This window comes from Aristolochia californica, unplaced genomic scaffold (assembly GCF_029961685.1).
Source record: "Aristolochia californica isolate CCGP_79_NKW_82.1479 unplaced genomic scaffold, dmAriCali1.0.hap1 SCAF_9, whole genome shotgun sequence".
Taxonomy (NCBI): Eukaryota; Viridiplantae; Streptophyta; class Magnoliopsida; order Piperales; family Aristolochiaceae; genus Aristolochia; species Aristolochia californica.
In genome coordinates this window covers 29862612-29882641 of record NW_027182290.1, presented here as the reverse complement: position 1 = coordinate 29882641, position 20030 = coordinate 29862612, and the positions used below count along the sequence as shown (strand labels likewise).

Here is a 20030-nt window from a genome sequence, read left to right as displayed (position 1 = left end):
CCGCCTCACCAAAACAATAGACTGTCAAAAGATTCTGAACGCATTACGCCACCTATGCCCTAGATGGGATCTCAAACCTATCTTAGTTCAGTGGGACCTGTTCTAATCACATCGAGCTAGGTGATTGGTTTGGTCCAGGAAATTCTTTGACCAACGGGTACGGGAGATCCCTTCTCTGCCCCTATGCCTTCCCTACACAAGAAAACAACAAACACCCGTCTATCTTTCCCGCCAAATCTAAATTCCATGTAAAAAACCTAAAGTGTCTGAGCCACCGGTCTCTAGACTCTGGTTTTCGTCTCAGTCTATCTCGCTGGTTTTCTTTTACCGCAGGCACAGGAATGTTGAAGTTGGTTTTATGGGGAATGTTAATAATGGCCTCAAGCCTCCTCATAGTATTGGGTCTTCTCCTGGTACTCTTAGCCGAGCTCTACTGCTCCCTCCTCCGCAGCAGCCCTGACAGGAAACAAGCGGACGACGAAGAACAGCCACCTCTGTCCGGACGAGAAAGAGTTACGACTAGCCTACGTCTCATCGGCCTCATCTCCGCCCCCACTCTCGCCGCCAAGGCCACCCAACACCAACCAGAAGACAACATGGACGAAGAAGTTGAGGCCGATGTCTCTGATTGTAATGACCATTTATTTTACATTTCAAATCCTATTTACGACCAAGTCGCTGCGGGTGTCGGCGATAACGCTAGTGGAGGTACCGATGACAGTAGCACGACACCGTTTGAGACCCCGGATTCTTCTCCTTCCCATTTTGAAATAGCAACAGAAGGTAAAGAGGGAGACGCAGATTCCCTCTCCCCTCCAATCGTACCCATGAAGAAACTTCCTCCGAGAGCTGCTTCCATCACTCTCAGCGCGACCACTGATAGCAACATTGCGAGTTCATCGTCGTCTTCTTTCTCCCCGCCGTGTAATTCACCTTCTTGGTGATCCAGGGGATGAAACGGCGGCTAGGGAGGTCTGTATGCACATGGTAGTTTTTGGTTCTTGTGAATGGTGAAATTTACTAATAATATAATGGCTTGACTTTAAACGCGCCTGCGCTTTCTAATCCCCTACCCCAACGTTCTCTTCTCTTCTTTCCCTGGCTGTGCTGTTTTGATGATTTCGATGTTCCGTCCATTTTTCTTATTCTGTACGTGGTTATTGCAAGCTTAGAGGAATCCAATGCGTTAGCAAGTTGGGATCTGGTTAATCTACTGGCATTCGAGAATCAGTCTGAAGGGCAGACTCCAGAGCACAGTATGCTCTGGACAGAGATGAAGCCTGAACATATAGGGTACAGATGCATCAGAAAAAGAGAGCTGTACCCTTCTAACTTTGTATCACTAGTGAAGCCTATCCACGTGGTGCCACATCACCAAAGATGTTTACATGGCTTTTTTCCTCTTTTATTTTTCGAGGGTGACAGAATGCAGATCGAGGGGGTTAATAAACTAGACGCAGGAGATGAACTTTAGCGGCATTACTTAGTTTATCTCCTGACGTCGTTAGTGGCATCTCAATGACTAAAATAAATCTGAACATCATCTCCATGTTATAATTTATGGAATCTAGTTTTCGATCCTTTTTGTCAATCATCCAGATAAAGTAAACGTTCTTTGATTTTGACATTTAGGCATCAATTACTTAATTTATACTTCGATTAGGCATCGATTTCCCCATTCGGCTTCAATTTCACCCTTAGGCTTCGATTTTCTCAAATTTAAGAAGGAATGATTAAACCCTAATTTTTTTTCGATTAAATTAGTGTTGTATTTTATTTAATTTTAGTTTCAATGCCTAATTTGGGGTTATTTGTGCATAATTATGGGATTTAGAGGAATTACTTCTGGCCAACCATGCAAATATCAAAACGCGTATCATGCCCTCCAGGAAATTGTTTTTCGTGAAGATTCGGCTGCATTGTTTAGAGGAATTATTGCAAACATACTATCAAGGATGGCTGGTGCTAGAGTCCTAGCAAGATATGATCAACTGCATCGCATTGCTTCCGAATATGATCAATCCCTCAGAGGTTTGAAATGACAAGAGTGAAGTTCCTTGTCTGCACATATGTTTCTAAATTGCTTCCTGCAAACTGAGGGTGGGCTATGAGGCATTGAGCCTCTGTATACATAAGCCTTCATTGGCTCCTGTCAAATGTAAATATGGATTTATACTTTAATTGTTACATAAAGTAAAATTTGATGCATTTATTTGATGGTCACACTGGTCTGGAATTCGTCTTCTGTGCTATTTCCTTTTAGTGTGTTATGAGCTGACTATCAAAGGAAACTTTTAACTAACCGTTTATCATTCTTATAATCATTCTCCATGCTCAATTCTTCATTGGATCTCAACCGGTTTAAGAGGTGGACACTGATTCCCAAATTTTAACTTTTCTTATGCACTCGGTTCATGTTAACCAAATTCTTCTTTAGATAAGAGTCTCTAAGCTTTGCGATATTAAAATTTGGAGTTAAGAGGACTATATAGGGGATTTGGGTTTTCATTACTGGAATCACCATTTACAAGAGAATATAAATAGTAATCATTAACTAATATAATATATAAGTCAATTAATTAGTATATTAATATATTTTAGTTGTAAATTAAATTAATTATTCGTGTAATAATAATATTTTTTTACCTAATTTAATGTTTAAGTATTATATTTTAATTAAGTATACTATTACAAGTTACTAATTCTCTTATTTTCCACATTTTTCTCATTTGCAGGAACTAGGGGTGGCATCGAGCCGAGCCGAGCCCGAACCTGCCTATATTCGAGCTGAACTTGATTTAAATATTTCGAGCCGAACCTCGTCTCGAGCCTAAAATTGTTATCGAGCTCGAGCCCAAAAAATTTAGCCAAGCTCGAGCTTCAACATACATTTAAATTTTTTCAAAAAATATATATATAATAAATTATATATAAAATTATGCATATATTTTACATAAAATTGGGCATAACCTATATATATATAATACATGTATAAGATTGGGCATGACCTCTACTTAAAATTGAGCATAATATATGTATATAATACTTATATAAAATTCGGTATGACCTCTACTTAAAATTGGGCATAATCTATATACATAATACTTGCATAAACACTCCATAAAATTGTTTATACATTCCATAAACACTCCATGAAATTGTTTATACACTCCATAAAATAGTCTAAACACTCCATACATTGCATAACATTATGAATAAACTCCATACAATAATCAAACACAACAAAATTAAATAAAATATCACTATCAATTTACAATCACCCAAATAAAACTATGAATCCTTTAAATAAAATCCTATTACTATTAGAGACTTACTAGAAAATTACAAGAAATATTTTAAATTTTTCTTAGGAAATAAATAAAAAATAATAATTAATCTAATATATTATTATACTTATTGATAAATTTTTAATAAAATAAAATGTCAAACACAAAATTGCTATAAAAATTGCCACATGCTAAAAGTATTATATTATCAATTGTCAAATACTTATTCAAAATTTTTCTATACGATTTTCTAGCCCATCTTGGCAAGAAAATCTTACTTAGAAAATTATATGATTTTTTAACAAGAATTTATAATTATAAAAATATTTTCAAAAAATATGAGGCACTAATAGTCCCTATATTTCTACTAAAAATATTTTTTTAACACTTATTAAAAAAACCACTAATAGTCTATAGAAACGTATTTCTACTAAAATATTTTTTCAATTTCTTCAAGAGTCATGAGGAAGGGACAAAGAGTTTTTTTTTTCCTTGTTTATGATCTCGCACGTAGGGGAAGTTTCAAATAAATTATATATAAAATTATGCATACATTTAAAAAAAAGAATGATAGGGTAAGTTCAGGATTGAATTTCAATATTGGATTAAAATGTACCAATATTAATTTTTTTGCTCACAATTGTTGTCTAGCTTGTTTAGTAATTTTTGAATCCGGCCATAAATTTACTATGGCCTCCTTAGTGTCCTTAGATGAAAATTTATATTCTAGGAAAAACTTGAAATATTTTTCCTATGATACATATTCCCAAAAAAACTTTAAATAAAATCTTATTACTTTTAGTGACTTATTAGAAAATTAAAAAAAATATTTTAATTTTTTTTAGGAAAGTTAAATGGACCTTTTATTGCATCTTATAGGGAAATAAATAAAAATTAATAATCAATCTAATATATTATTATACTTATCAATAAATTTTTAATTAAATAAAATGTCAAACACAAAATTGCAATGAAAATTGCTTCATGCTAAAAGTATTATAGCATAAATATTTATTCAAAAAAAATTTATATAGTTTTCTACCCCATCTTTGTAAGAAAATTTTACTTAGAAAATTATATGATTTTTAATAAGAATTTTCAATTAGAAAAATATTTAAAAAAACATGAGACACTAATAGTTCATAGAAACTTATTTCTATAAAATGTATTTTTAATTTTTTCAAAAGCTATGAGAAAGGAGTGTTTAAGGAATTTTTTTTTTAACTTGATGATCTCGCATGTGCGAAATTGTATGTGTGAAATTATTTTCGCGCGGGGGAGGGGGGAGATTATTTCTCCCCTGGTTTTGGTTTTCCGCCGTGACGAGGAGGAGGGAAGGGGGTTATGGCACTGGAGAGGGCATGTCGTCGGGGATGACAGAGGCGGCGACCAAGGAAACAGAGGCGAGGGTGAAGAGAGGAAGAAATCGGATGGACGACCACAAAGGCGGCCGGCGAGCAGCTGTCAACGACGGTAGAGGCGGCGAGTAGCTGTTGACGACGGTAGAGGCGGCGAGCAGCTGTCGACGACAACAGCCGACAGGAGGGGCTTGGCGGTGACGAGGGGAGGAAAAAATTTTCCCCCCCTCGCTCTCGCTCACGCTCCCCCACTCCCGATCCCGACTCACCTCGAGCCGGCTCACATGTTGGCTCGGTTCGAAGCCACCCTTAGGGGGCGCTAACACTGGAAACTGTTTTTCAGTGCACATGAACTTGGCCATACTAACACCCAGTTCGAAGATGAAATTCATGTAGATGCATGAAATGAGGACGAAGGTGAAAATGAAAATGAACTTCAAATTTTCGTTTTGTTGACTATCCCTATGGATTGTGTAGTTATTAATTTCATAGGATAATTTAAAATTTTCAAAAATATATTTTTTACTAAAAAACTAAAAAAATGTTTTCTTTTCTCTTTTTTTTTTTTCTGGCCACTTTCTAATTAAGAAATTAAAAAAAAGAAAAAAACCAAGAATTCTTCGTTTCTCCGTCTTCCTACCCATATTGGCGGCCTCTGTCTGTTGCCTGTTGGGCGATAGCATTCCATTACTTCCAGTCGAGTTTGCATGTAACCAACTAGGAGAAAAGAGAATGGAGGGGGATGCCGGTACTCCTTCCAGCGGTTTCGATATGTCTGAACTCGTGATGAGCGAGGTGCACCTGGGATGTCCTCCTCGTTATTCTGGACCGCATATCACCCGCTTCACTTTCCGCCTCCCACCTGGTAAATCAATCTAATTTTTAACTATGAGACTCGTAACATTTGCTTATCCTTTAGGTTGATGCAAATTTCTGTTGGTTAAGGGATTTCTTGTCTGGCGTTAATTTCTAAAGAGGGTTCTCAAATTTCTGCATTCAGTTCGAATACATTTCTCTTTCGGTATTTCTTTTTCTTTTTCAAATTTACATCAAGTGAAGTCTTTTTATTACTTCGGATAATTATTCGGATTCCTCACTAAATTGCCTCGTTTGAACCTCTAATTTACTGTTATTTCTGCAAGCTGTAGCTGCCTGTTAGAGCCTAGGGAACCTATTGATATAGAACAGGGCACTGCTCATTTTCTCTATCCATCGTTCGAAACTATTGGCGGACTGTGCTGAGTTCTCTTGGAGGAGACATTATTCTCTACTTGAAGTAAAGAGATTAAAACATTAGTCGAGGCAAATAAACATACAAGGTAAAAAGCTTTTCTGAGCTGTCATGCATGATTGGACTAAGTAGAAAAAGGTTAATCTCTTTCTGGGTGGCGTATTTGGGATGCTTTTTGTCGCCGGGGGATAATTCTTTAGATAATTCAATTGTATGGCATGTGGAATAAATTGAAACATTTTATATGCTTGTACCAGTATTCATTTGCCAAAAGAAATTCTCAACATGAAGTGGCATCTAGAATTCAAGTGAAGTTTTAACTCTGACATAAGTCTCTTCTGACATATTTGTTGAACAGGAGAAGGTTTCATCTGACCTTCTTGAAACATTATTGTAAGAGCTTGTTAATTGTACAATTTTTCAACGCATATTGCACCCAACATTCAGTCAAATCAAGTTTTTATGATTAGAGTAAGCTTTGATGAAAATACAAGACATATTAATAGAAACTTTCACGACTTTATCTTTTCTAAGTACCATCTGTTAAAAATGTGATTATTGTTAAGGCTCTTTTTGTGAGTTAGAGCCATAACTTTGCTTTCTTTTCTATATAAGGGCATACCCATACACTAACCAAATTTTTCCTTTTCCTTCCTCATCATCCTTACAGAACATTTCACTGTTTGATTTGTCTAGGACATAATGCCAGGAAGGCTTCTTGTAGCAATTTTGTGGAAGGACAAACCACTTCCACAAGTCATCTGCTTACTGTGGATGAAGATGGTGATCTTGTTCTGAGTCGACGAAATCGTAAGTCTACTTATAAATTATTCACTTTAATTGTTCGTTTTTTCTTATTATTTATGGTGACATCTAATTTCTTAATGCTACAAGGAGACGTAGAAAAAACAGAAAACTGGTTTAATTCGTTATCTATTTATTTCATAATTTATGTCTTAACATGTTTAAGAATGAGGATTGTTTGAGCAATTCTGATAACTATCGTACTTGCAAGTGTTTCCAGGAATTATAAACTGATTATGAAAAAGTTTTCTTCTTGAATGAGTTTGGGTTTGTCTACAAGTCATTTAAGTAATTTACTTGAAGAAAGTTTGAGGAGGCTAAGGTTGGCTTTCAGGGTCCCAAGATAACTCAGCCATGTCAAAACTTAAATCACTGATCTTGTCAAGTCGGACAATGAAACTCCAGACCTTACTCTTGGAAGGAAGCTAAAAGTTGTCATTGTCTACACAGTGGATTAGTTTTCTTGTTACCATACTAAATAATAGTTATCTGTGATTGTTCACATGAGTACTGAGAAGAGGAACAGCTCCTTGTTGAACAGTCATGACTCAAGGGGCTTGCAGAGTGCTGTGCTGCATTATCTGCTTCAATGTATCAATGTTAGTATTCTCCTGGTGAGGAATAACATATAGATTTTTCTCTAACAAATAACGACTTCATTTAATATATATAATTTGATAATAGTGGGTGTTCTAGTGAGGTTGCTTACCTCATTATCCCTAAATCAAATAGGCCAGCATAAAGAATGTCATACATAGAGCTTAGCGGCGAAAAACAAAAAACATCATTGCCCTTTTTTAAAAAAAAAAATAGTTTTTAATTGTCATTTTTTTGCTCTCTATATTTTATTACAGTGCTAGTTATCTCTACTAATAAAATTTTCCTTTTCATTGCTCTTTAGATGTGGAAGCATCTGAACAAACTGCAATTACTATTCAACATATGATCACATCATCAATTCCTAGTGTTGGCCTCCAGGTAGTGCATGATGCTTCTTGATGATCTCATGCAGATGCAAAATCATGATTCTAAACTTGTTTCACCTGTAAAAGACTCACTATTTTTTAATTTTATTTTTCTCTTATATATGAAAAACAAAATCGTCAACTCTTTCCTCAGGTGTGGAAGGCGGCCCTAGTGCTGTCTGACTTTGTCTTGCATAAAGTTTTCTCATCTTCGGACTTCAACAATGTTGTTGCATGTGAAGTCGGGGCTGGAACAGGTGGAATAATGAATTCCTTGTTTTGTTTGCAGCATTGGACCATAAACACCAATATTGAATATTTCCATCTTTGATAATCTTCAGTTTTATTTTGCTGCTTTTACCAGGTTTGGTCAGTTTACTACTTGCACAAGTGGCAAAGACTATCTTCATTACAGGTACATGCTTCTTCAAATTTATTAGTTGATATTTCATGCTTCTTCAAATTTATTAGTTGATATTTGGATGGAAGGGCCTACTTAGATTGTTGAGAAGCTGGATAAATTAGACTGGTCTGGCCTGTCGAATTTTGTCATATTTTTTAAGTCACTTTTTATTTTATTATTGTCCATGTATTTTTATTTATGATGTTTTTGTGTATGTATGTGCATAGTTTATGTTTATATATATGTATATATAAAGTTGATAAATATTATTTATGTTGTTGTAGAAGGAAACCAGTTGGCAAACCCAGTTAAAGTCGGTTGAACCAGAACAGACATTGCCACTGGTTTGATGGCTGGTCCAGTTTTGTTAATTTGGTTTCAAAATCAGTCTTCTGTTTGGGCATAAAGTTTTACTTATCAGTTACGAGGGTCTCTTCTGGGATTTTGGTCAGAAGAGACTAATGGATTAACTTTTGATAATATGTGTAACGTAGTACAGATTTTGGCTTTCAAGTCCTCTACAATTGTGCAAGTAATGTTAAGCTCAATTCTGGGATGCTGAAGTATCATGAATCATCTGTTTATGTACGTGAACTTGATTGGAAAAGATCATGGCCTCCTGCTTCGAGGGTGCACCCACGTGATTCCACACCACAAAGGCCGTGAGTATTTTTGTGTTAATTTATTATTTCTTTTATTCTTGTTTTGCTCCTTGTTTCATTTACAACAAGAGAGGAGAGTGACTTTTGTTGATCCTTCATAAATCCATTGATGTGGAGGGACAGATATTTGTGGTCACTATGTGAGATCGAGGAAGCTGAAGGAGCATCTTTGCTTTTAGCAGCTGATGTAATTTATAATGATGACTTGACAGATGCATTATTTGAAACATTGGGCAAACTGATGTCAAAAGGTTCTGAAAAGGTATGACGAATGGCGAATATCTATGTCAGCACAATGCTGACTATAAAAAAATTTCAGCATTATTTCCTTAATTTATAAAAGTCCTTTCTTGAAGTCTCTCTTTCTCTCTCTCTCTCTCTCTCTCTCTCTCTCTCTCTCTCTCTCTCTCTCTCTCTCTCTCTCTCTCTCTCTCTCTCTCTCTCTCTATATATATATATATATATATATATATATATATATATATAAAATTGCATATTCAGGGTATTCTTTGAGGAAGCAAATGGTGCTAGTTCTGTTTTATGCCCTCTTAGGTATTATACTTAACCTTGGAGAAGAGGTACAATTTTACCCTCGATGATCTTGATGTTGTAGCTAATGGGTATGCTTGCTTTCGGAGCTATGTGAAGGAAGAAGAAGGTACATAATTTATACCCTGCAAAAGGAAGTTTACCTCAAAGTTCTTTCTGAGTGTTATACTTAATAGGAACTGATTTCTTGTTCAGAAGCCAGGACAATTGGACCATCTGAGCGATGTTTTTTGGGGAAAAAAATTGATCTAGTGGAAATTCCACAATACATCCAAGAATATGATAGAGGGAACGAGTTGGAGCTTTGGCAGATTAGATATGTTTGAAGAACCTCATTCAGAATTGTTTAAAGAAGATGCTTATGACATAAATGTTTCATGATGGAAGACTTTTGACGAACATGGGTTCCGTAATATGGGAAGAGCGTTACACCTTGCACCAATAACAAGTTAAGATCCTACGAAGCCCTCTACAGAATGATTTCTCTTGTTAGCTTTGGACAGTTTTTGTTCAAGAAGTTTGTTCTTCATTCAGGATGAAAAGCCAGCATGTTTTTGGGATTCGAAGCCGCAAGTGCCTGCAGCTGTTGAAAGTATCCAGCCCAACATGCGAGGATTGGATTTCCTGATGCCGAGTTTCCACCTGAATGGTGACTTTTAGGAAGCAAAGAAGCGACTCTTTCACAGGACCAAATATTTACCTGTGTTTCTGAAAGTAAATTCTCTGGCAACGATTACCATGGGGAGGTCTCTTTCAAAGTTCCTTTTTTTTTTTTTTAAATATAATTTTATTCACGGTGGACCTTGGACCCAAACCGAGGCTTGACAGTAAGAAATATAGATTTTTCATTGAACCAAAGGTTTAATCCACAAGAGATGTACATCTTTCAAGCGACATTGTAGTTCATCTTCATGTAACCTACTGGATTTCAATATTATTTACATTTTCAGTTCCCGGTGATAAGGCCCCGAAGGAGACGGCGTGCAGGCGAGGGTGAGCTTTTATGCATCATCTTGTTTTCTCTAATTGGATAAAATTTGGAAAAACTTATAAATACATGAAATTTTAAAATTAAAAATTAGCCAGTCTCAGGTTAAGTGACACAACTGCTATATACTTTATGAGAAATAAAGAGGTTTGAAGGAGTTTCCCCTTGTTAAAAGGCACTTATGTGTGTAAGGGTGATATGGTTAGTAAATAAGGAAAATTTTCATAGAGATGACATAAAATTGTAATTGTGCAAGTTGGTGTATATCCTCTTATGTATTTTTTTTCTTATGAACCAAGTAGTCCTGAGGGCATTATAATCATTATAAATACTTTCACATAACTATAAATATAGTTTTAAGGCATAGGGTAGAGCATTCAAGCCTCTTCCTCTTGGCTCACATTCGTCCATACACCTCTTTCTGTTTCTCTCTTTTTTCTCTCCCTTGGTTTTTTCTTTCCTCTCTCCCGAGAGCTAGAGTTCATCTCTTCTCTCCTTCCATTGAGATCTGTCTTTATGTGTTGGCTCTAGAAATCAATATGGTATTAGAGTGGGCATAGGTCTGACATTGAAAAGGAGAAGAAAAGGGAAAAGAAAAAAAAAAAGGAGTTTCTCGTTCCCTTAAGTTTCTTTCCTAATTCTTATTTTTATTTTTATTTTTTAGCTCTCTAACCATATGTTTTATATAGAAAAATGTATACTGTTGGAAAGATATTTGAGTCAAAATTTTAACTCAAGAAGAATTGTTGGAATCATATTCTAGAAAGAAAAAATGATATTTGGAATAGCAAAGGTCAAACAATAGAAAATTTTCAAGTACCAGCATAAACTTCAACTTTCGGAACAATTTGTATCGACATGACTGAGAAGTTATATTGAGAATTATATCTCAAAAGAAATCTATGTGAGTTTACTTTTTATCCCAATAAAAAATTTCTCAATATGATCTTTCAGAGAAAGATATCCACATTAGAAGAATCAAAGTTTATGTTAGTAACCTATTGCATGTGAAAATCAGAATTTAAAGCCGATTTTATTTATTTATTATTTTTTTGTTTCATTTTTTTGAGTTGCCAACGTTGATTGACTTTCTTATTCATTTTTAAAGTCTAGTCAAAATTTTACCAACTTGAGTATTTTTCCTTCCTTAAAATCTTTCGTTCTTTAATTTCACATTACATTAGTTTCCTTACGAAAAATCTTTCTATATGAGTTTAGTTTCTTTTTTACAAAGTCTAAAATTTTTGAATTAGAAAGTTTTATTTCCTAATTATAGATTCCATATATTGGTGTCCTAAATCTCCCTTATTCCAGAATTTATCTCTTCAATATTTTTTTTCCAAATTGGTGTATGAAAAAGTAATTGCTTTATATAAGAAATCTACTTTTAGAAAGTTTTTATTATTATGTTTCAGCTCACAACCTTCTGAGATTTTTTTTAAGTTTCCCCAATCATCATATTCTTAGAAGAATTATTTTTTTTATTTTCCTCTTGAGTCAAACTTGCTCAACCCCCAAAAAACATACTTGCTCAAGTTTGTTAAGTCTCCCCATGTTTTTTTTTTTTTAAAAAGGTTAGATTCTAGATTCAATTGGAAGTATGAGTGTTGTATAATTGCATTCTTCCAGTGAAAAGTTGTTTTCCTCTTATATTTCTTTAGCTTATCAACTTGTGTTTTCATCACTTCAAAATAATGCCTAGACCCACTATCTAAATGTATATGTGTGTGTCAAACATCCAGCTTGAGTCATATCTTTTATTCTTCACCCAAGAAACGATTTTTGTTTGAGCTACCCTTAAAAAGTGAGTAGTCTCTTTGTTGTGCCTCAAGTTGGGTTGTTTTTCTGCCATTTAAATTTAGCGGAGTATTTTTCAGACTATTGACTAGTATATGGAGCTTTGTTGTGCGGCTAGGAGTGATTTTTCTTCTCTCACCGTTATGTTATGTAAAGTAGGTTTCTTTGTAAAAAAAAACAATGAGATCCCCAACTAGAGGGGGGAAAATAAAAGAAGAAGTAGAAGAAAGAGGTAACCGATAATGAAAATTTATACGTATTGTGGTAATCAAATTTTATGTGACTAAAATATCCAAGGGGGAGACAAGATGAGAACAAGATGAAGATTACAAGCAAGATGTGAATAAGAACAAGATGAACCAAAGCAAAACAATCAAAAATTATTTGTAAAGTGAAGTTAGAAACACTAGCTTGAGAGAGGGTGTTAAAAGGAACCCATGTGTGTAAGGGTGGCATAGATAATAAATAAGGATAACTTCAATAAAAATTGTATAAATTTATAATTATGCAAGTTGGTGCATATCCTCTTATGTCTTTTTCCTTTTAAAGCATGTAGCCCTAAGGGCATAGTAGTCATTGTAAAAACATTCACAACACTATAAATACAACTTCGAAGCATAGGGTAGAGCATTCAAGCCTTTGTCTCTTGGCTCACATTCGTCCATACACCTCACTTTTTTTTTCTCTTCTTTCTCTCCCTTGGATTCTTCTCTTCCCTCTCCCAAGAGCTAGAGTTCTTCTCTTCAGTCTTTCCCTTGAAATCTTTTGTATTTATGTGTCGGCCCTAGAAATTAACACCCCTTGAGGAGAAAAAACAATCTACATGTAAAGAGTTTTTATGAAAAATAAAAATAAAACTCCAATCCTGAGCTTGCAAAAAGGTATAAACCTTAGAGGGTGAAAAACAAATTCAATTATTATTAAAAAATTGTTTTTTTATTTGTCCTATAATTGCCTCTGATAAATCTTTTATTGTTTAATTATATTTTTAATTATTAGCAGTAAGACTTTTTAGTTATTTATTAATTAAATAAATCATCCACTTATAAAGGTCCCTAATTTATATAATTGTGGGAAGGGGAAAAAAAAATAGGAAACCTTTCCACTTCTCATAATATCAAAGAGTAGGCAAAACAAAAAAAAAAAAAGATTAGAGACGACAAAGCTCTAAAAGAAGAGAAAAGTAACTGTTACCTGCAAGCTTTCCACTTCTAAAAACATTGATTAGTAGGCGGAAAAAATTAAGGATGGCGATAGATAGCCTAAAAGAAAAGAAAGCAGCTAGTTTGCTTGTGTTCGGAGATCTTTTTCAGGTACCTGCAGGCTTCTTGAATCCTATCCTGAATGCATTTCTGAGAATCAACAAATACAAAATAAAGAATAAATTACAAGAGAAAGAGCATAAGCCAGAGAGAAGCCGGCCTCTCCTCATTGTTAGCATAAATAATAACGGGATTCATGGCGTACATGCAATTAGCTTTAACTATAAATAAGAAGGGGTCTTTCATGGTGGTCAGAAGAGTCGAGGGAAGCCACATACAGGTAAGGAGAGAGTAGTGAAAGCACAATGGCCAAGGCAACTATTCTTCTCAGTTTGGTTCTGATGCTCTCTCTTTTACTCGTCATTTCCATGGCGGAAGGAAGACAAATCGGTTGTAAGACACTACTTTTTAGCTTGTACTCAGCATGCTTTACCTTCATCGCCTCTCTGTCATGACGTTATTTTCTTTCCTGCATGCAGTTGGTTTCGGTTCTGGAAAGAAAGATGTGGCGCCTGAGTGCGATTCAGTTTATGGAGTAGAACAAGGCGACACCTGCTTTGATGTAGCACAAGCATTCAACGTCACGACTGAACTCTTCAATGGATTCAACCCCAACCTCAACTGTGATGCCCTCTTTGTGGGGCAATGGCTCTGTGTTGAAGGACATCTCAACTGACCCCAGCTTTTCACTCTTCAGGAGGATTAAACCTATTACTAAGTTGTTAAGAAGAAGACTACGATTCCATGTATTGGATACGTATAAGTATCCTTTCGTGTATTCGTGAATAAATGCTGCTCCTACATGAAATTGATTATTGAATTTACTTTCAGTTTTTAAATATTATTGTTGTTACCCTTTGGTTTTGTTTCAATCTGAAAAAAAAAAAAATAGAAGCATACTTCATTGAAGTAAAAATATTGTTAATTTAAAAAAAAAATGGAGGGGGAGGGGGTACTCTTCACCTTCTCATTGTGTTGGGAGAGAAGGGGCGATACAGGTCACCTCCATCACTTGATCCAAGTGTTTGTTCAGCCCCTAAATATGTTACACTGTCATATCCTATTTGCACTTCAACTTGCTCTTTATGACTAACTTCGATCGCTTCACTTATTTCTTTGAACTCTTGTTGCACTCTAGGCCATGTATAACTCTTTCATTGGCCATTTTCTAATTTTGATCCTCTATGGACCTCCTTGAAAAGATAGAAAGGATAGTCATATCATCACAAGGAGTTCATGTTTCATATAATCCCCGTTATCGCTTACCAGCCTTCAGACATCTATAAGATAACATACAACGAATTTTAGTAAGCTTATTTTTTATAAAGACATATAAAATTCATCACTTTTTTCCTTGTCGTGCAAGTGAAATCTATTGACAAAATCATGGAAAGTTTTGGTAAACTACAAAAGAGAAATATGAATTTGGATTTATCGATACTAGAGTTCAATATCCTAATGATCTCTTCATTCATACCTACATCAGTTAAATTCAGGTTTCCTTTTCTTTATTTTCTTCTTTGTGTAAGTTCTTCTTCAAAATCCAATAGATCCAACAAATCTTAAAGCAAAGACAGGTTTTTCTTTTGTTTCATTGGATGAGAATGGGTTTACTCTAGAAACCATGTAGGCTCGAGTCAAACAAGGGGCTAGCTTTAAAAGCTTGATTTTGGTTTTTGTCTTACTTTAAATTGTAGAATAAGATGCAAAAATAATAATACAAAAAATGAGAAGTGAAATATTGGACAATGTGGTTTATGTTGCAAATATATTCTAAGTGAGAGAAAGAGAAAGAAAAGAAGAATATCCAAAATAGGAAGGAGAGAATAGAGTTTGGATTGCTTGATCTCTCCTCTCCTTGGCTCTCCTCTTGGCTCTCAAGAGTGAAGGGAACATCATCATGGCCATGGCAAACATTCTCCTCAAATATCTGGTTTTGATTCACTGCTGCTGGTCATTTCCATGGCTGAAAGAAGATTATTCGGTTGTAAGTAACAAAACCGGTGTCTGTTTTAGAGGCTCACTAAATCCTAACTCATTCATATGCAGGAATCGACCAAAAGCTGTAAAAAGATGCGACTCACACTTTCAATACGCAATTATTCATAAAGATTAGTTTCAAGTGGCACAGGGAGATATACATTTTCAAATATACAGCAAAGAGGGAGCTAGCTTCTCAAGACCACCAGTTCTAGTCAGGCCACGCTGTTCATGAACCATCAGCTCCCAGTGGACATCCTTTTTTTCAGCAACTTACAGGGAGCAACAGAATAGGTTTCTCCCTCTTTCTTGGCTTCCATTTTGCAGCTTTATGCGAGCAGTTCGTGAGGGGCAAGCTTCTGCTACTCGCTTTGCTGCTAACAGTGACAAGTAATTCATGCTCAACGTGATATAATATAGAAAAGGACAAGATAAGTGGTATCAACTTACCTATTTCGTAGAATAGCTCATTCACGTTTTGTGCAGTTTTAGCTGACGTTTCTGAGAAGTAAAGCCCATTTTCCCGAGCATACAACTCTCCTGCCTGCTAAAAGGAATTGGTTAATCAAAATGTCATAATTATTTATGCGTTTTTTTCTTTCGAAAAGCCGGTTATTCTACATATATGCAAACTTCGAAGAAATTTTAACTCAAGAAGAATTGTTGGAATCATATTCTAGAAAGAAAAAATGATATTTGGAATAGCAAAGGTCAAACAATAGAAAATTTTCAAGTACCAACAGAAACTTCAACTTTCGGAACAATTTGTATTAACATGACTGAGAAGTTATATTGAGAATTATATCTCAAAAGAAATCTATGTGAGTTTACTTTTTATCCCAATAAAAAATTTCTCAATATGATCTTTCAGAGAAAGATATCCACATGAGAAGAATCAAAGGTTATGTTAGTAACCTGTTGCATGTGAAAATCAGAATTTAAAGCCGATTTTATTTATTTATTATTTTTTTGTTTCATTTTTTTGAGTTGCCAACATTGATTGACTTTCTTATTCATTTTTAAAGTCTAGACAAGATTTTACCAACTTGAGTATTTTTCCTTCCTTAAAATCTTTCATTCTTTAATTTCACATTACATTAGTTTCCTTATGAAAAATCTTTCTATATGAGTTTAGTTTCTTTTTTACAAAGTCTAAAATTTTTGAATTAGAAAGTTTTATTACCTAATTATAGATTCCATATATTGGTGTCCTAAATCTCCCTTATTCCAGAATTTATCTCTTCAATATTTTTTTTCCAAATTGGTGTATGAAAAAGTAATTGCCTTATATAAGAAATCTATTTTTAGAAAGTTTCTATTATTATGTTTCAGCTCACAACCTTCTGAGATTTTTTTGAAGTTTCCCCAATCATCATATTCATAGAGGAATTATTTTTTTATTTTCCTCTTGAGTCAAACTTGCTCAACCCCCAAAAAACATACTTGCTCAAGTTTGTTAAGTCTCCCCAAGTTTTTTTAAAATAAAAAATAAAAAATCAGAGTCTAGATTCAATTGGAAGTATGAGTGTTGCATAATTGCATTCTTCCAGTGAAAAGTTGTTTTCCTCTTATATTTATTTAGCTTATCATCTTGTGTTTTTATCACTTTAAAATAATACCTAGACCCACTATCTAAAAGTATACGAGTGTGTCAAACATCCAACTTGAGTCGAAGTCTTTTATTCTTCACCCAAGAAACGATTTGTATTTGAGTTACCCTTAAAAAGTGAGTAGTCTCTTTGTTGTGTCTTAAGTTAGGTTGTTTTTTTGCCATTTAAATTTAGCGGAGTGTTTTTCAGACTATTGACTAGTATATGGAGTTTTGTCGTGCGGCTAGGAGTAATTTTTCTTCTCTTACCTTTATGCTGTGTAAAGTAGGTTTCTTTGTAAAAAAAAAAACAATGAGATCCCCAACTTGAGGGGGGAAAATAAAATAAGAAGTAGAAGAAAGAGGTAACCGATAATGAAAATTTCTACGTATTGTGGTAATCAAATTTTATGTGACTAAAATATCCAATGGGGAGACAAGATGAGAACAAGATGAAGATTAAAAGCAAGATGAACCAAAGCAAAACAATCAAAATTTCATTTTCAAGCTACACAAGATTATAATTTCTTTACAAGCACGCAAAACTCTTGACCAAAATTATTTGTAAAGTGAAGTTAGAAACACTAACTTGAGAGAGAGTGTTAAAAGAAGGGTGGCATAGATAGTAAATACGGAGAACTTCAATAAAATTTTTATAAATTTATAATTATGCAAGCAGGTGCATATCCTCTTATGTTTTTTTTCCTTTTAAAGTATGTAGCCCTATGGGCATAGTAGTCATTGTAAATACATTCACAACACTATAAATACAACTTCAAAGCATAGGGTAGAGCATTCAAGCCTTTTCCTCTTGGCTCACATTCGTCCATACACCTCACTTTCTTTTTCTCTTCTTTCTCTCCCTTGGATTCTTCTCTTCCCTCTCCCAAGAGCTAGAGTTCTTCTCTTCAGTCTTTCCCTTAAAATCTTTTGTATTTATGTGTCGGCCCTAGAAATTAACACCCCTTGAGGAGAAAAAACAATCTACAAGTAAAGAGTTTTTATGAAAAATAAAAATAAAACTCCAATCGTGAGCTTGCAAAAAAGTATAAACCTTAGAGGGTGAAAAACAAATTCAATTATTACTAAAAAAATTGGTTTTTTTTCATATGTCCTATAATTGCTTCTGAAAAAAATTTTATTTTTTAATTATTAGCAGTAAGACTTTTTAGTTATTTATTAATTAAATAAATCATCCACTTATAAAGGTCCCTAATTTATATAATTGTGGGAGGGGAAAAAAAAGAAGGAAACCTTTCCACTTCTCATAATATCAAAGAGTAGGCAAAAAAAAAAAAAAGATTAGAGACGACAAAGCTCTAAAAGAAGAGAAAAGTAACTGTTACCTGCAAGCTTTCCACTTCTAAAAACATTGATTAGTAGGCGGAAAAAATTAAGGATGGCGATAGATAGCCTAAAAGAAAAGAAAGCAGCTAGTTTGCTTGTGTTCGGAGATCTTTTTCAGGTACCTGCAGGCTTCTTGAATCCTATCCTGAATGCATTTCTGAGAATCAACAAATACAAAATAAAGAATAAATTACAAGAGAAAGAGCATAAGCCAGAGAGAAGCCGGCCTCTCCTCATTGTTAGCATAAATAATAACGGGATTCATGGCGTACATGCAATTAGCTTTAACTATAAATAAGAAGGGGTCTTTCATGGTGGTCAGAAGAGTTGAGGGAAGCCACATACAGGTAAGGAGAGAGTAGTGAAAGAACAATGGCCAAGGCAACTATTCTTCTCAGTTTGGTTCTGATGCTCTCTCTTTTACTCGTCATTTCCATGGCGGAAGGAAGACAAATCGGTTGTAAGACACTACTTTTTAGCTTGTACTCAGCATGCTTTACCTTCATCGCCTCTCTCTCATGACGTTATTTTCTTTCCTGGATGCAGTTGGTTTCGGTTCTGGAAAGAAAGATGTGGCGCCTGAGTGCGATTCAGTTTATGGAGTAGAACAAGGCGACACCTGCTTTGATGTAGCACAAGCATTCAACGTCACGACTGAACTCTTCAATGGATTCAACCCCAACCTCAACTGTGATGCCCTCTTTGTGGGGCAATGGCTCTGTGTTGAAGGACATCTCAACTGACCCCAGCTTTTCACTCGTCAGGAGGATTAAACCTATTACTAAGTTGTTAAGAAGAAGACTACGATTCCATGTATTGGATACGTATAAGTATCCTTTCGTGTATTCGTGAATAAATGCTGCTCCTACATGAAATTGATTATTGCATTTACTTTCAGTTTTTAAATATTATTGTTGTTACCCTTTGGTTTTGTTTCAATCTGAAAAAAAAATAGAAGCATACTTCATTGAAGTAAAAATATTGTTAATTTCAAAAAAAAAAAAATGAAGGGGGAGGGGGTACTCTTCACCTTCTCATTGTGTTGGGAGAGAAGGGGCGATACAGGTCACCTCCATCACTTGATCCAGGTGTTTGTTTAGGCCCTAAATATGTTACACTGTCATATCCTATCTGCACTTCAACTTGCTCTTTATGACTAACTTCGATCGCTTCACTTATTTCTTTGATCCTCTATGGACCTCCTTGAAAAGATAGAAAGGATAGTCATATCATCACAAGGAGTTCATGTTTCATATAATCCCCGTTATCGCTTACCAGCCTTCAGACATCTATAAGATAACATACAACGAATTTTAGTAAGCTTATTTTTTATAAAGACATATAAAATTCATCACTTTTTTGCTTGTCGTGCAAGTGAAATCTATTAACAAAATCATGGAAAGTTTTGGTAAACTCGGAAAGAGAAATATGAATTTGGATTTATCGATACTATAGTTCAATATCCTAATGATCTCTTCATTCATACCTACATCAGTTTAATTCAGGTTTCCTTTTCTTTATTTTCTTCTTTGTGTAAGTTCTTCTTCGAAATCCAATAGATCCAACAAATCATAAAGCAAAGACAGGTTTTTCATTTGTTTCATTGGATGAGAATGGGTTTACTCTAGAAACCATGTAGGCTCGAGTCAAACAAGGGGCTAGCTTTAAAAGCTTGATTTTGGTTTTTGTCTTACTTTAAATTGTAGAATAAGATGCAAAAATAATAATACAAAAGATGAGAAGTGAAATATTGGACAATGTGGTTTATGTTGCAAATATATTCTAAGTGAGAGAAAGAGAAAGAAAAGA

At 34.7% G+C, this 20030-nt stretch overlaps 2 protein-coding genes across 2 annotated transcripts; both read left to right on the top strand.

Annotated features, from left to right (window-relative positions):
* Positions 1-374: 374 nt before the first annotated feature.
* Positions 375-944, top strand: LOC137940735 (uncharacterized). Its single transcript, XM_068785870.1, has one exon. It carries the CDS (start codon positions 375-377, stop codon positions 942-944), a length of 570 nt encoding a protein of 189 aa, XP_068641971.1.
* A 4413-nt stretch (positions 945-5357) lies between these two features.
* Positions 5358-10157, top strand: LOC137941589 (uncharacterized). Its single transcript, XM_068787069.1, has 10 exons — positions 5358-5510; positions 6573-6686; positions 7582-7658; positions 7800-7902; positions 8010-8060; positions 8548-8710; positions 8828-8972; positions 9263-9368; positions 9455-9707; positions 9794-10157. Exons 1-9 carry the CDS (start codon positions 5378-5380, stop codon positions 9583-9585), a joined length of 1023 nt encoding a protein of 340 aa, XP_068643170.1. The 5' UTR covers positions 5358-5377; the 3' UTR covers positions 9586-9707; positions 9794-10157.
* Positions 10158-20030: the final 9873 nt, after the last annotated feature.